The 16,102-nt window shown below is 36.4% G+C and overlaps 1 protein-coding gene across 4 annotated transcripts in view; it reads left to right on the top strand.

Annotated features, from left to right (window-relative positions):
• Positions 1-15,974, top strand: part of LOC127934784 (kin of IRRE-like protein 1) — a 29,409-nt gene extending 13,435 nt beyond the window's left edge. Inside the window, exons 2-15 of one of the 4 annotated variants that reach the window (XM_052532358.1) lie at positions 2,368-2,520; positions 3,741-3,890; positions 5,014-5,171; positions 5,259-5,409; positions 5,499-5,604; positions 5,775-5,923; positions 6,908-7,035; positions 7,164-7,290; positions 7,434-7,534; positions 9,614-9,830; positions 10,802-10,909; positions 11,347-11,453; positions 12,511-12,591; positions 13,621-15,974. In XM_052532358.1, coding sequence (XP_052388318.1) covers positions 2,368-2,520; positions 3,741-3,890; positions 5,014-5,171; positions 5,259-5,409; positions 5,499-5,604; positions 5,775-5,923; positions 6,908-7,035; positions 7,164-7,290; positions 7,434-7,534; positions 9,614-9,830; positions 10,802-10,909; positions 11,347-11,453; positions 12,511-12,591; positions 13,621-14,166 — 2,282 coding nt within the window. In that variant the 3' untranslated portion in view covers positions 14,167-15,974. Of the gene's footprint in view, positions 1-2,367; positions 2,521-3,740; positions 3,891-5,013; positions 5,172-5,258; positions 5,410-5,498; positions 5,605-5,774; positions 5,924-6,907; positions 7,036-7,163; positions 7,291-7,433; positions 7,535-9,613; positions 9,831-10,801; positions 10,910-11,346; positions 11,472-12,474; positions 12,592-13,620 lie in introns of all 4 variants that reach the window. The other 3 variants (XM_052532356.1, XM_052532357.1, XM_052532355.1) reach the window with 3 other exon arrangements.
• The last annotated feature ends 128 nt before the right edge of the window (positions 15,975-16,102 follow it).

Raw genomic sequence — 16,102 nt, 5'->3', positions numbered from 1 at the left:
AGAACAAAATCCAGCATTTATTTGAAAGAAATGGCCAATCAGAGGTGTTCAAGAATCAACAGATATGTCTGTGATTGGCTACATTGAACACTACAAAAACATGTCATAAATAGAATCTTTTGACATTCTCCAGAGCACAAAAATGCACTGGATAATTTACCAAATCTGTTTTGCCAAAATCCAATTACATTTTCAACTTGGGGTGCTTTTCACTGTGTTAGAAAATGGACGTGTGGCGTGAGAGTGTGAGGAAAGTTGGCAGCCCTGTTTTGGTGCCTGACTCAGTTTTAGATTTATAGTGAATTTTAGTACTTGCACACAAATGCTCATTGACATCACACAACACACACCCACAAAAAATACTGTTTTATTTGTTTGTGTGCAAAATTAGAGCGAGGCTTGCCCTGAGGAAAGATGTGGACAGATGAATGTCCCGTCTGAGAACATTTTACCAAGTCATGTATTCTTGGTTAGCTCTCTGGGTACATAATTAAAAGCTTGTTTCTGTGTCTCCGTGTGCTGCTGGGTACATTATTGTCATTCTCAGTTTATCTCTTTCTCTCCATGACATTTTGCATTTGGCTCTGCTTTTCTAGATGCTTAGCATTTGGCAGCACCGCTTCAGGAATGTTCTTCTTATACTGTAGCATCTGGAAATACTTCAGAGTTTTGAAAACACACATAGACATATCAGTCTATGAATCAGATATCAGATGTTGCTTTGTTCTGAGGGCACTTTTGCATCGGTAATGACTAGTTAAAGGAGTGAAGCTGCTTTGAGCGTTTTGATACATGGGCCAGTGTCATTAAGCAGCTGTGCCGCAAAGACATGACGTCATGTCTCCTGCAGTCCAATCACGATTCATGGACAGTTGCAAAGACAGAAGGCTGGTTTTATGACAGAGACTTGATGTCCAGAGACCTTGACATACCGTGTATGACTTTCTTTCTTCCATGAAACACCAAAGTCAGTTTGACAGGTTCAGTCCTCTTTCATTTGCACTATGTGGAGAGGAGCGTCCAGTACATTCTTAATTATTGGTTTACTGGAGTAAATGGTGACAGAATTTCCATTTTGGTGTGACCTATTACTTAAAGTGTGATCAAGCGTTTTGTTTTATGGTTGTAAATGTAATCCTCTGGAGGTGCACCCTCTCCTTTTTTCTCCCTCCCTTTATTAACGTTTTACCTTAATTAGCAAATTGGACTGTTACCAGTAATCCTGGAGGAGCGGCATATGCCTGAGGAGAAAGAGAGAGAATGACAGATTATTATTTTTTTTTTTATCTCTGCAATGATGTAATGGATGAAAATATTTGTGATGTGGCAATAGGAGTCTGCATAGTATACGTACGTACAAATATTTATTAATCTTCATATATATATATATATATATATATATATATATATATATATATATATATATATATATATATATATATATATATATATATATATATATATATATATGTACATGATTAACACAATGTATCAATGTCACATTGTCAAAAAAAAAAAAAAAATATATATATATATATATATATATATATGTATATATATATATATATATATATATATATATATATATATATATATATGTACATGATTAACACAATGTATCAATGTCACATTGTCAAAAATTAACCAAGGATTGGGGAAAAAATTTCCCTGACATTTAAAATGCAGGGTAAAATGTCCTTGTGATCTGTTATTTCTCATGTAAAATTTTAATATGCACTACCATTCATATTTTTTAAACAATTTTTATTTAGCAAGGAAGCATTTAATTAAAAGAAACATTATAGACCTTTATGTTACAAAATATTACATTTTTAAATAAATGCTGTTATTTTAAACTTATTATATTCAACAAAGAATCCTGATTATCACAATTTCCACAAAAACGTTTAGCTGCACAACTCTTTTTAACATTGACAATGATAAGAAAATGTTTCTTGATAAGCAAATCATCATATCAGAATGATTTCTGAAGGATTGTGTGACACTAAAGAGTAGAGTAATGATGCTCAAAACTCAGCTTTGCCTTCACAGGAATAACTTACATTTAAAATTCAAATTGTAAAATCTAGTAATATTTCACAATATTACTGTTTTGAATGGAATAGTTTATATTACAAATTGTTTGTGTCTGTCAAATGCAGAATTTAAGTATTTTTAATTATTTAAATGTCAATATTTTACTCTTCTCCTCTTGGCATGGATTAGAAGTATTTAATATAAATATATGCCACACCAAAAAAAAACAAAAAAAACAATCCTCATAAAAGTGGTAGAAAAACAGAAACTACAGTATCCCTTGTACAATGTACCAAAGCTCATTTTTGCCTCTCTCTCTCTGTCTGTCAGTGCTCAGCGGCCCGCGGTTTTCTCAGGAGCCGGCGGATCAGTCTGTGGTGATCGGGGAGAGAGTAGTTTTGTCCTGCGTGGTGTTTAACTACACCGGCATTGTACAGTGGACCAAAGACGGGCTCGCTCTTGGCATCGGAGAAGATCTGAGGGGTGAGCACACACACACACACACACATCAGATCACACTAACCAAGGGCGTTATGCACCTATTTTAGAGGAGAATCTCTATAAGTGCTCTAGGTGTAACAACACAAGACCAAAGGTGGGGAAAGAACTACCTTTAAATGTACGACGGGAAACTTGAGTAGTACAAATTTGGTTCAGCATCAAAAAAGATATGGGTTCAAATGAATAAACCAAGAAATACTGCAACTAAGTCTGACAGCCAGCGATCACTATGCATTTGAGTTGTATCTAGTCAAACTAGTTTGGAGTGACACGAGGGTGGGTATGATAGCTGGATTTTCAGTATGAAGCAGTTTACTGACCAGATTTAGATTTGTGAATGCATGATTTCTGCTTAAGTGTTTAAGACAAACACCATTTTTACATACACAAATTGTGCAACCTAATTTTCAATGATAGAAATAATTATTTTGGAATTTGGCTCAGATATCTGGCAAGTCACATTCCTCTTTAATAACCTGTGTCTATATAACATATATAATGCAACATACAGTACAGCATAAGGTTTCTCCCTCTCCTCCATTTAAAATGATGCAAGAGGCATATTTTTTTCCTTTCATTGTCCAGACATTGCCATTTTCTTTCTTTGTCCTCTGTCTCGCTCTCTCTTCCCCCTTTTATTTTTTTATTTTTTTGGACGTGTTGCTCCTTTGTCCGCTCTAATGACAGACACACACACATATAGATGTGCAAACATGCGCACAGGTTAAGCGTCTGCTTGCTGATTGGTTGAGCTTAAGGATGATGTAATCACTGCCAATACTTTTGTCCTCCTGGTATCCAGATCCATGATGTCATAATGTGTGTGCCAGAGAGTGTGTGCAGTCAGAATGCCAATGTGTCGGAGTGCTGCCCTCTGGTGACCAACGCATGTCCTACAAGCCACCACATAATCACACTGATTGGCTAAATTAGCTGTGAAATATGTGGCTTGTGTTTTATAATGCAAAGATCGCTGGAGCATTCGATTAATGGACAACGAAAATGTATATTTGTTTGAGCTGTATGTTTATTAGGAGGGAAAATCTGTGAAATAAGGATAGTCATGCTTTTAAGGCAATAGAAAAATGATTTCTGACTATACTTACAAGCTATGCTGGGTGCAGTATTATCTGCATAGATAAGTGCAAGAAAAATTTTACTGTGTTATAGTGTAATGGTGTGTGTGTGTGTGTGTGTTTCAGCTTGGCCGCGGTACCGTGTATTGCGGATCTTGGATGTTGGGCAGTATAATCTGGAGATCACGTCAGCGGACCTGACCGATGACTCACTGTACGAGTGTCAGGCCACTGAAGCCGCTCTGAGGTCCAGAAGAGCTAAACTCACTGTTCTGAGTGAGTACACACATGTTCGGAATAGCATACTACCATTATAGTATTTTTACAGAATGTATAATGTGAGAAGTAAGCTTTTTTATTTTTTTTGCATGAAATTCCATGCATTTCAATAAACAACTGCAAATTGTATCCCACAATGCTATGCACTCAACTTGATTTTCTATTTCTTGTGTGGTAAATTAACCTAAAGCCATATGAATTGTGTTTGACATCTCTTGTTGCCGATTATTTGAACCACACTAAATTAAATGCACAAGTAAAAATTATTTTTATACCTGAGATAGTTTCTGTGACAATGTTGCAATATACTACTGTTTGAAATATTAATTGTTACATAATGTTCACAAAAAAGTATGTAGTGTACAGTATGTACTGTGCACTACGTTCTCTCTCTGTCTCTTTTTCTTTGTGAAGCTGTTCTGACATCATATGCAAAAGTGTACATTGTCATCATTGCAAAGAATTTCTTGAAAAATCAAATCACAGAATTTACATTACGACATACACAAGTGAAACAATGCGGTAATAAACTTTCCACACATACACTACCATTCAAACGTTTGGGGTTGATAAGTCTTTTTATGTTTTTTAAATTATGCTTACCAAGGCTGCACTTTTTTGTTCAAAACTACAGTAACTGTGAAATATTATACAATTCAAATGAACAGTTTTCTATTTGTATATATTTTAACTTTTTATTTATTCCTGATTTTCCAGCATCATTACTCCAGTCTTAAGTGTCACATCATCTTTCAGAAATCATTCTAATACACTGATTCAGTGCTCAAGAAACATTATTATTATTATCAGTGTTGAAAACAGTTGTGCTACTTAATATCCCTGAAGAAACTGTTTTTCATAATTCTTTAATGAAAGAAAGTTAAAAGAACAGCATTAGAATTTTTAACATGATAAACATGAAATCTCTTTCAATCAGTTTAATGCATGTGTAATTTTTTTTTTTTTTTTTACATTACTGACCCAAAGCATTCAATCAATATTGTGTCATACACAATATTCACAAAGGGCAAAATACCATATATGTGTCAGTATTTATAGATGTTATCTGCGTGCACAGTGTGTAAGTCACATTCAGCATATTATCTGTCTGTGTGTGTAGTTCCCCCTGAAGGTCCTGTTATCGAGGGCTCTCCAGAGATCCTGCTGACAGCAGGAACCTCATATAACCTCACCTGTGTGTCTCGAGGAGCAAAGCCACTGTCAACGATAGAGTGGTACAAAGATGGGATCATGGTGGAGGGAGCCCATACCAGCACTGTGAGTGACCGCACAAGATCACTTATATGAGAACATACGGTACATATTCTATCTCTCTGTCTATCTGTCTGTCTGTCTGTGTATCAGGAAGTGTTAGCAGACAGGAAGAGGGTGACCACAAAGAGTTTTCTGGAGATTCAGCCAGTGGACACAGATACAGGACGAAATTTCACCTGTGTGGCCTCAAACCTGGCTGCCCCGCTGGGAAAGAGGGTCACTGTGACACTCAACGTCCACCGTAAGTGTGTGTTTGCGTACACTTTTTTAGCTGTGCTAGCATACTGTATATGCACAAGAATGTTCCTAAGCTTCTCAATCTCTCTCCAGATCCTCCTACAGTTGTCCTGTCTATAGAGCCTCGCTCGGTTCTAGAAGGAGAGCGAGTTCAGTTTACCTGCCAGGCCACTGCCAACCCTCCCATTATGGGCTACAGGTTTGTGAGTAGTGTGGGTGTCTATGCTGATCTCAGTGACATGCTCTCTCTGTGTTACATATGCTCAGTGTGCGTTGCATTGTGTGTTTTTGACATTTTTTATGTTTATTTCTTTTGTTTTAAATATGTTTTTAGCTTAAGTTAACTATAATTACCCTGGTGTGTTGTAGGTGGGCTAAAGGGGGTGTGATTCTGGATGGAGCGAGAGAAAGTGTGTTCGAGACGACAGCAGATCACTCGTTCTTCACTGAACCCGTGTCCTGTCTAGTCTTTAATGCGGTGGGCAGCACCAACGTCAGTATTTTAGTGGACGTTCACTGTGAGTATTTCAGTCCATCCATCCAATCATCTACCACACAGTGATGGAGTTATGTTATACTGTATGTGTTTGTCTGACGAAGGTGTTTGAACTAAACGTTGCAGATCTTTGTGAAATTTTTTTTTATTTACCCTTTGATCTTGGACCTGGCCAATGCTTTTTTTTTGGATGTGCGTATTTAGATTCTTCTTCATACTGTATGTGTTTGCCATTGATATGCGGCTCAGTGCAAATACTGTTTTAATTTAAATCTCACATTTTAAATATAATTTAAAACAAGTCAAGCCACTCATTTGGATTTTTCAGTTCTGCTCTGCTTTGGCATATCCAAAGATACAAAAACACCATTTCCAAAGCCATAGATTGAGAAATGTGTTTATTAAAATGCAGATTTAAATTTTTCTGATGCCAGTTTGCATCTAGGGTTATAACATTCAAAAATATTTTACTAACTTTTAGTTAGTTTGTCTTCAGTTTAAGTTTGAGTAAGTTTTTTTTACTTCAAATATTTTTTTTTCAAAAAAAAACAAAAAAAACACTTAAAGCTGCGGTAGGTAACTTTTGACGCTCTAGCGGTTAATAAACAGAACTGCTTGCGTCTTGCGGAAGAACATCGTAGCCGGAACTACTTCTCTCTGTTTATGTCTATGAAGAATCACAAAGGTACTGGGTTACTCCGCCGCGGTACCCCCGAAGCAATCTAAAATAGTCCGAATATAAACACTTATTATAGATGCACCCTTGTGATTCAGGACAAGCTAAAAACACGGTTTGGAAAATGGATTCATGGTGTACTCGCTTATTATATACATTTTTCTACATTTTGAACACAAACAAAGTTACGGACCGCAGCTCTGATTGGTTGTTTCTTACCGGGAGCGATGTATTTCTGCAAATATATTTTTACAAAAGTTACCTACTGCAGCTTTAATTGCTTTAGTAAATTATAGTAACCTTGTTGGCTTCTTTTTCTCTCTCATGTAGTTGGTCCAATTCTGGTGCTGGAGCCGAGGCCTGTAACGGTGGACGTTGACTCTGATGTCTCACTCAACTGTAAATGGTCAGGAAATCCTCCACTCACCCTCACATGGACCAAGAAGGGCTCCAGCATGGTTAGTGCACACTAGATAATGCTTTCTACACCCTACAAAATGCACTCACTTGTGCCACACTACAAAAATACCCTATTGACCATATATAATGCTGTTTGTCTTTCTTTATTCCACTCTTTGTTGTCCAGGTCCTCAGTAACAGTAATCAGCTATTCCTGAAGTCTGTGAGTCAGGCGGATGCAGGACAGTATGTGTGTAAAGCCATCGTCCCCAGAATCGGTGTGGGAGAAACAGAGGTCACTCTTACAGTCAATGGTCAGTAACACATACAGAACTACACAAGAGTGTGTCATTGCATACACACATGGGTGAACCTACTATCTCTTTGAATGCTCATACAAGGCTGCTAAAATCGAAAAGAGTGTTATGAATCTCTAATGATGTGATTGGGTGTCCAGGTCCTCCAATCATCTCGAGCGAGCCGATCCAGTATGCGGTGAGAGGAGAGAAGGGGGAAATCAAGTGCTACATAGCCAGCACCCCTCCACCGGACAAAATCGTGAGTAGGAATCCCACTCTATAGTAAATAATACAGCTTATTCTCGACATGGGGCATGCTGTGATTTACAGCAGACAATACAGTTTAATGCATTCTGCAAATACTGTGTAAAAATGAATGTGGAATAAATAATCTCGAACTTTTCAGATTTTTTGAGTTTTAAAGTTTGTTCTTTTTCTCGAGGGTGGGCTGCTTCTTCCTTATTTTTTACATGTAGGAAATTCTGGTTGTGCATTGCCAATATAATTTCTCCGGGTTTCCAGTGCTGTTTCTTGGCACTAATGGTGCAGAAATTACATAAAGCAGCTTTATTCGGCTTTATGTATTCTCTTAATGTGTCTCTTACTGTACTTGTTTTGCATCCTTCCTTTACTCTATACTTCATTGAATACTGAGCGAGCTTAGAGAAAGAGAACGAGAGAGCCAAAGGAAGCGTGAAAAATAGAGGTCAAGAAGATATCAAATGAGACATGAAAGATGAGGAGGGCTGACGGGGAGGGGGAGAAAAAGAGTGACAGTGCAGAACAAAGTCCTGTACCTTTCAGTGTCGATTATCACCAGCAGACGCCACGACATGACAGACAAATGAGTGAGCTTTTAACAATCTCAGCACTTTACTCAGCGCTCTGCCTCTTTTCCTCCTTCCTACCTTCACTCTTGCTCTCTCCTTCATTCTCCACCTGTCCTCGCGTCACCCTCCTCCTCTTTATCGTTCTCCTTAAAGTCTCTTTTTTTCCTTTCTTTCATATTGCTTCAAAAATCTGCTGTACATGTACAGTACCAAGTCAGTAAAATAAAAATTAAATACAAATAGTGCAAATGCAGCAAACCTAGTATTTACAAATAAAATAAAAGTATGGTGTGTAAAAAAATGTAATAAATATAAAATAAATGAATAAAATAAAAATAAGAAATAAATATTAGAAAAATAAAAATATTAGTATTAAAACAGTAAACAAAGAAAACAAATATTAACAAATAAAAACGTTTTTTTTGTTGTTTTAAGTAAAAGACTGCAAAAAGGTAAAGAAGAATAATGAAAATAACAAATTAGTATTAACAACCAAAGTAAAGAAATGGTAAATAAAATAAGACAACTGCAGAATAAAATAAAATAGAATATAGTTATTAAAATAAAACAAATAATATGAACATATAAAATATATTTTTTACATTTGCATTTTTGAATGATAAAATAAAATAACTACAAAAAAGTAAGTAAAGTAAGATAGAAGGAACAATAATAGGATTAACAAATGGAATGGATACAAAGGAATAATTTTTTAAATAAAATGTAATAAATTAAAATAAAACAACAGTCCAATAAAATAACAGTGTGCGAAAGTTAAACAAAAATAGCAGTCTTAAAAAAGTTAACAAATTGTAATATTAACAAATTAAATAATAGTTTATAAATTATCAATTAAAATAGCTGCAAATTTTTTTATCAAAAACCTGAAAACAGAGGGAACAAGTAGTAGTAAAAAATAAAAAATAAAATAAGAATTTTTTTTTTTTTTTTTTTTTTTAATTAATAAACGGTCCACAAACTTAAAATAGAATACTATTAGGGTAATATTTAAGTAGGTTATTAAAGGGAATAAAGATCAAATTAAAACTAGATTTGTCATAATAGTATGTTGTGCATGTAATAGAGACTCACACTCCTCTGGTGCTCTCTGTCTGATCGTTCACTGGATATTGAGACGTGACACAACAGGACTGGCCTTAATGTGAAGATGGTACTTAAGAGATAATGAATAATGGAAAAAAAATAAGGAAAGAAAGTGGAGGAGAGGAAAGAAGAGTGGGCCATATGTTCTTGTTCCTCATCCTCTCATCCTTTCTGTGGCATCCCCTGATCTCACCGTCGCTCTGTTGTCAGCTTGAGAGGGATATTAGCGCTGTGAATATTTGATGGAGTGTTGTTCATTTTGTATGAACTGTCTGCTCTCCCACAGTTCAGAGCAAAATCCTAAAAGAGCTATAATGCCTGTGAACCCCTGCCTGTGTGTGTGTGTGTTTTTAAAAATACATGACATTCTCATTCAGCAGTTTACTAATGTGGTTTTACTGCAGGTTTGGGCATGGAAGGAGAACGTGTGGGAAAAAGAGAGAGGGACGCTGCTGGAGAGGTACACAGTGGAGCAGAGTAGACCTGCGTCACAAGGGGGCGCCGTTCTGTCCACCCTCACCATCAATAATGTCATGGAGTCCGACTTCCAGTCCACCTACAACTGCACGGCATGGAACGCGTTTGGACCGGGAACCATGATCATCACACTGGAGGAGACAGGTCAGAAAAACAGTACAGTGTCTATAAACGTGTCTCATTCTCTCACTACAGTAGGTCTCTTTGTGAGATAAAGTAGTATGCATATAACTCTTTCTCTCAGATATAGTACATCTATAGGGATAAAACCTCTTTCTCTTCTCGCTCTCAGATATAGCATCTGTAGGTATAATACCTGTCAGTTTCTCTCACAGATATAGTGCAGTGTTTAGGTGTCCTTCTCTTAGATGTATAATGGCTGTAGATCAAATCTTTTTTACACTCAGATGTAGTGTCAGGAGTATAACACCCATATTTTTAATCAGGGCTGGGAAGGTTACTTTTAAAAATTATTTCACTACAGATTACAAAATGCAGGCTTTGAAATGTTTTTGTAATATGTTTCATGAGATTACACAAATTTTGTAACTTTAATCTAACACTTTGGAATATTTTGATATTCTTAATAAGGTATGTAACACAAAGGGTCCTCTAGAGAAAAATGACATACAACAAACATAGGACTCAGTTTTCCTCTGTATATATATTTTTTTACAACGTTAGTTATCCATAGTATTTATTAAAGGAATAAATCCAGACAATCTTTAAAAAAGAGAAAAGAAACTTTACTGATGCACTAAGAGCCAGGGGCAGGGTGTGTAAACTTTTTTTTAAGAGCTGTCTCCCTCTAAAACATAGTGGCTGCTATTTGCCTTTTGTAGGCATTATACATATCTGTCTCTAAGATATTACATCTGTAGATTAATACCTGTCAGTCCCTTGCTCTTAAACATATCTGTTTGTATAAAACACAATACAGTAGTGAGTGAGTATAGATATTATACCCACCTGTCTTTGACTTAGAAATACATCTGTAAGTAATATAAACATCTGTTTCATGGCTGTCTCTCTCTCTCTGTGTGTCTCTCTCTTTCTCTCTGTCTCTCTCTCTCTGTCTGTCTCTCTCTCTCTCTCTCTCTCTCTCTCTCTCTCAGATATAGTGCCTGTAGGTGTGATAGCAGGTGGATCTGTTGGATCTTCCATGTTGCTTCTGCTCCTCCTGTTTGCTCTGATATTCTATCTGTATCGACAGCGCAAAGCCAGTGAGTACACTGTGTATATGTGTGTGGCTCCGAGTGTGTGCATCTGTTTCATGTTCATTTGTTTGTGATGAATTTGTCAAATGTTTTCAGGCAATGCTCTGATATGGTGAAAAAAAAAAATCTACTAAAATGCTTGATTATGGTTTGGTGCCCCCTTGTGGCTAGAAGACAGAAAATAAAAAAGCCTGTTTAAAACACCGGTCATATTTTAGTTAAAATTCCAAAAGGAAAGAAAAATGATAAATTATATATTTTATTTCATGTAATAATATATTTTATATTTATTTATTAACGTAATTCTAATTCAATAATTTTTAGGGCTACTATTAAGATATTTGTATTGTGACATTTTCTTGCATCTTAAACCGCTGTGATTTAATGGAACCATTAATTAAAATGATGTGAGGCTTTGTGTCAGTGATCTATTATGCTTCCAGGTCGTCGTGGAGTCACGTTGAAGCCAGACATTAAAGTGGAAACGGTCAACAAGGAGACTCACAGTCTTGAGGAGGAGGCTGCCAGCGCCTCCACAGCTACACGAATGGTAAAAGCTATGTATTCTGTGAGTATCTATAGCATAACGTAGACTGTCAGGCTGTCTGATATAACGTTCTTAAATATATGCTCAGACATGCTATTTTGTTACCATAAAAAAAATCAAGAAATAGAGACTTGTCAGACACTTGGTTTCTAAAACATTGTGCACTATGAAGCACTGCAGTTTCATAAGATTTTATACAGCAAAACAGTAATATTATATGAATTATATTATTTTTTTAAAAATCCATGTAATTAAAAAAATTATTAAACAAATTTTTTAATTGTAATTTATTCTTATAATGGCAATGCTGAATTTGCAGCACCATTACTCCAGTCACATGATCCTCATTAAATTATTTTTATATGCTGATTTTGTGCTTTTTTAATAACATGTTTTATTGTCATCGATGTTGAATACAGTTGGACTATACTACTTTTAAAAGAAAATCTCACTGATCCCAAACCTTTGAATGGTAGTGTTGCTGTATGGAATATCAAACATATTGTGATTGTAGTGATTATATTCTGTTAGAATTTTAGCTTTCAGTGTAAACAGAAACATTACTTGTTGCTGGAAGTTTCTATTGTTTATTTGAATATGGTTTAACTGCTCTATAAAATCTCTACAATCACATTATCTAGTCACTGGTATATTTTTAGTCAAAATAAAGCATTTACATGATTTTTAGTCTGACTGAAATCAAAATATTAAAGTGCATTTAAAAATAGTGAGTTTAGGAGCCACCAATTTTAGTGCTTTTTAAATTGGGTCGTTTCTTCTTAATTTTATCCACAACAGTGAAAGAATTAAAGAAATATGTTTTTGAATAGATTTTTGAATTGAAAAGATAAACCTATTAGTAAAACGAGTTTCTAATGGTGAAAGACTTTCTTTCCACCACAAACTAAAGAACATCTATTTTTCACCAGTTCTGATAAAGCTGATATCCTGTTTTCCTCCCTCTCTCTCTCTCCTTCTCTTCCTCCCTCTCTCCGTGTGTGTGTTTTGTCGTTTGATGGTTTAGTTTCTTCCCTCTGTCTCCCTCTCTCCCTCCACCCAGCCCTTCAAAGATGACATGGAGCTGAAGCAGGACGTCCAGAGCGACACGCTGGAGCCCAAGGCGGAGGAGTATGAGGCCAAGGTAAGAAACAGAGCAGGCACATGACATGAATGCTATACTTAAAGGAGAAGTGTACCATTTTTTGAAAGTGTTACTTTAACATCCTAGGACAATATAGCTTGACTACTTCTAAAAGTGAAAAAAAATAATAATAATATTGTGGCGTTATATCAAAACATTCATTTTTTGAGAACCCTAGCCAGCCTCACACAGGAACATTGGCTCAACCAATGCTGTGAGTTTAGGGTGGGGCTATCGATTTGCCTGACCAGTAGCAAGAAGTGTTCATGAAAACTGTCATTCATTTTCCATTTCTGTTTGCTGATGGTAGTGCTGCAGAAATTACACAATTTACCTGTAATGTCTGACAGAGACAAAGGAAGTATTATAGTTATGGTCCTTTTTTTTTTTTTTTACCACCCAATATATATATATATTTCCCTTTTATTTATTTTTTTCAGTTTTTCCTTTTTTTCCTTTTTACTTTTTATATTACTGTCAGAAGTAAGTTTTTTTTACTGTTTTACAGTATTTTCGTCACCATATTTTTTAAAACATTTAAAAATCTTACCAACTCCAGACTTTTTTAATGATAGTGTGTGCAAATGTAACGGAAGCCAGCAAGTAGGTACTGTGCAGGTAAAGCTCACTCCCTGATGCTATTGGCTGCAGTCATTTAACCTTCTTGTTAAGTTGCCACTTCCCATGCTAGAGACCTGGGTTCGAGGCCCACTCAGAGCGAGTGCGAGATGTGAAAGTGAGTCCCCCGGAGATAGGGCTTACACAAACACAGATGTTAGCACACTCTTATACAGTACCTGTAAACCAGAACTAAATGTGCGGTCACATTAGTGAAATTTCTGCAAAGCAGAAAAAAAAATTTTGTTCAGTGTGGTGAATTTGCATGACCACCTCAAGTGAAAAATGCATGAAAAAATGCTTCACACAAAACTCTTAATCAGTTTAAAACTGACCTGAGTATGTTAATTGTGACTGCACCCTAAACAACAATTAGTGCATTGCAGTAAAATATATATTTTGTAATTTCAGGACCCCACCAATGGTTACTACAATGTTCGAGCTACAACACATGATGAAGTCCGCACTTCTAACCGTTCCCTGCTGTACCAGGAATTTCGGCCACCAAATCCTGCTTCAGTTTCGGCGTCAACTGGTGGCCCAGTGGCCAACATTCACCCGGCACCCATGGGCCGTTACGAGCCCCGGCCCACATCCCGAATGGCTCACAACACATACACCCATTTTAACACCATTGCCAGGGCGTCGCAAATCCAAGCCCCACCCAACCCTGTCTCCAAGACCACGGACTATACTGGAGAGCGTGGCCTGCTGGAATCAACCAATCCACTGGCTTTTGACAGCTACGCTTATTCAACAACACCTCAATACAGGTTAGGTTTTGCCCCGCCTTTGGAGGCAGGACCAGCCTATGAAATGTATCCTACTGGACAAGGGGTGGGGACGAGTCAAGATGCTAACGTGGGAAAACACCCCAGCTCCGCCCAATTTCCATATTCAACCCCACCTACAGAATACTCTCAGAGACACACGCAGAGAATGCAGACTCATGTGTAACACACACTTACCAACAAAAAAGCACTTCCGTGGAAGAAAATATATGGTACACGTGCTAATTTTTACAAACTCTTACAGTATGAAAACTCTCCAATGCAACTATATGCAAACACACACACACACATTGTGTTTTCTACCTTTACAACAACGTGATTTAGAGAAAAAAAAGTGCCAAATTAATAAATGACTGCAGCAGAAGAGGTCACAGTGATGACTGGAGAGAAAGCGTGTAAACCTTATCATCTTTCCTTTTAAATTTCAAGAAGAGGTTGATGTGGCGAAACCTAAAATATCTGCACCAAAAATGAGACACTGCAAAGCAGCAATTGGACTGTTTTCTCCATGTGAATTGGTATTGGCTGAAAGAATGGCCAATAAAAGGCTGGAGGGCACCAGAAGCCATCAATTTTTAGATGTAAAGCCCAGTGAAGGCCTGATTGCACTGGAGTTTACGCTGGACCTTTTTAGATCGGTCCCAATACTCAACCTAATAAAATATAATGCGTTTTAAATTATGGGAATTGTGGGTGGGCTCACCCAAAGTTGTATAATCCACAATGTGATATTGCAGAACAAGTCAGCGAGCTGAATAATTCTGCAAGTGTCGACAATCACTTGTGAAATAACTTACCGTACGGCCCGCTAACCCCTGCTCACACTGCCCGAGCTCCTCGTAGGAATAGCTGTCTGCTGCCAGTTTGAACTCTTCTGAACTCTTCTGATAGGACGGAGACGTGAGTGTCTGGGTAAATGCCACCAGTGCTTTTAACTCTGAAAGCTGGAGTTTATGTAACATTTTAGGATTTTTTACAGATGGATGCTACTCAAAGTGTGTCAAAGTGAGCTTACAGACTTTTCTCTGAACACACGCTCTGCCTCCTTCCAAGAAAACCTCACGAGTATTTGACGCTCTGTGTTCCTGTGTGTGTGGATGAGTGTGTGTTTGCTGACGTGGAGGAAAAAAAATGAATGTGATGAATCTCTTTCTCTCAAGTGTCCATGTATTTGTCCTTAACACTTTCAAAGTAGAGTAGAGTGCTTTTCAATATTTGTATCTGAACTAAATTACATTTCAAAATGCTTTTATAATATTTTTCTAAGATAGTGGTAAGGGGTCACAGATCGAATGATTTTTGGTATAAGCAATGTAAAGGAATTTTTTTTTATGTTCATGATTTGCACATTTGTCTAAATTCTGTAAAGGGATGAAGAATCAGATCACAAGTGCAAAGTTTAAAATAATACTAGAATGGAAGCAATTTAATCATTCAAGTCATGAGTTTCTGTAAAATCTCTTTTATGCAAATTAAAGGTCTTATATTATGAGCTCAGAAACCTTTCTGCTCTGCAGTAAAGATGAATTTGTGCAAAAGATGTTTTGCTGTTGAGTTTAAATCTGGCTTGATTTAGGATTAATCTACGGAAATGTACATGAGCCTTGGTCTATGTTCAAATGTTTTGAACATTCAAAATATGCAATGATCAATACCTTTTGGTACAAGAAATTAGCGGCTCATTTTTGAAATATGTAGACATTTTACAGTTAATTGGTTATAAGAGCGACTTAAATGGGTTTTCATTATTAACGTTAGATACCTTAATGACCAAGACTTATTTGGCACCTTTATGAATTATGAGAAGACAATGAATTTGAGACGGAAAGATGAGGGAATGAATGTGAAATACTGTTTATATTGTGTGACTGTGAGCATGTTTCAGTGTGACTCCAGATACATTTCCTCAAGCTCCTGTTAAAAAATATCTGTACTTAATTTGTTTATAATTAACTTTATTTCATTTATGTTTTATTCATCTGTTAAAATGTAAAGTACAAAAGAAAAAAGTGACCCATGTGCTTCTTCCCCACAGAACTTTTACAATGTTTTTTTTATTATTTTAATTGTATGTGGTTATTTTTCCACAGTATTATAAAATA

The sequence above is a fragment of the Carassius gibelio genome, chromosome A2, assembly GCF_023724105.1.
Source record: "Carassius gibelio isolate Cgi1373 ecotype wild population from Czech Republic chromosome A2, carGib1.2-hapl.c, whole genome shotgun sequence".
Lineage (NCBI taxonomy): Eukaryota > Metazoa > Chordata > Actinopteri > Cypriniformes > Cyprinidae > Carassius > Carassius gibelio.
This window is presented reverse-complemented; position numbering and strand designations above follow the sequence as displayed.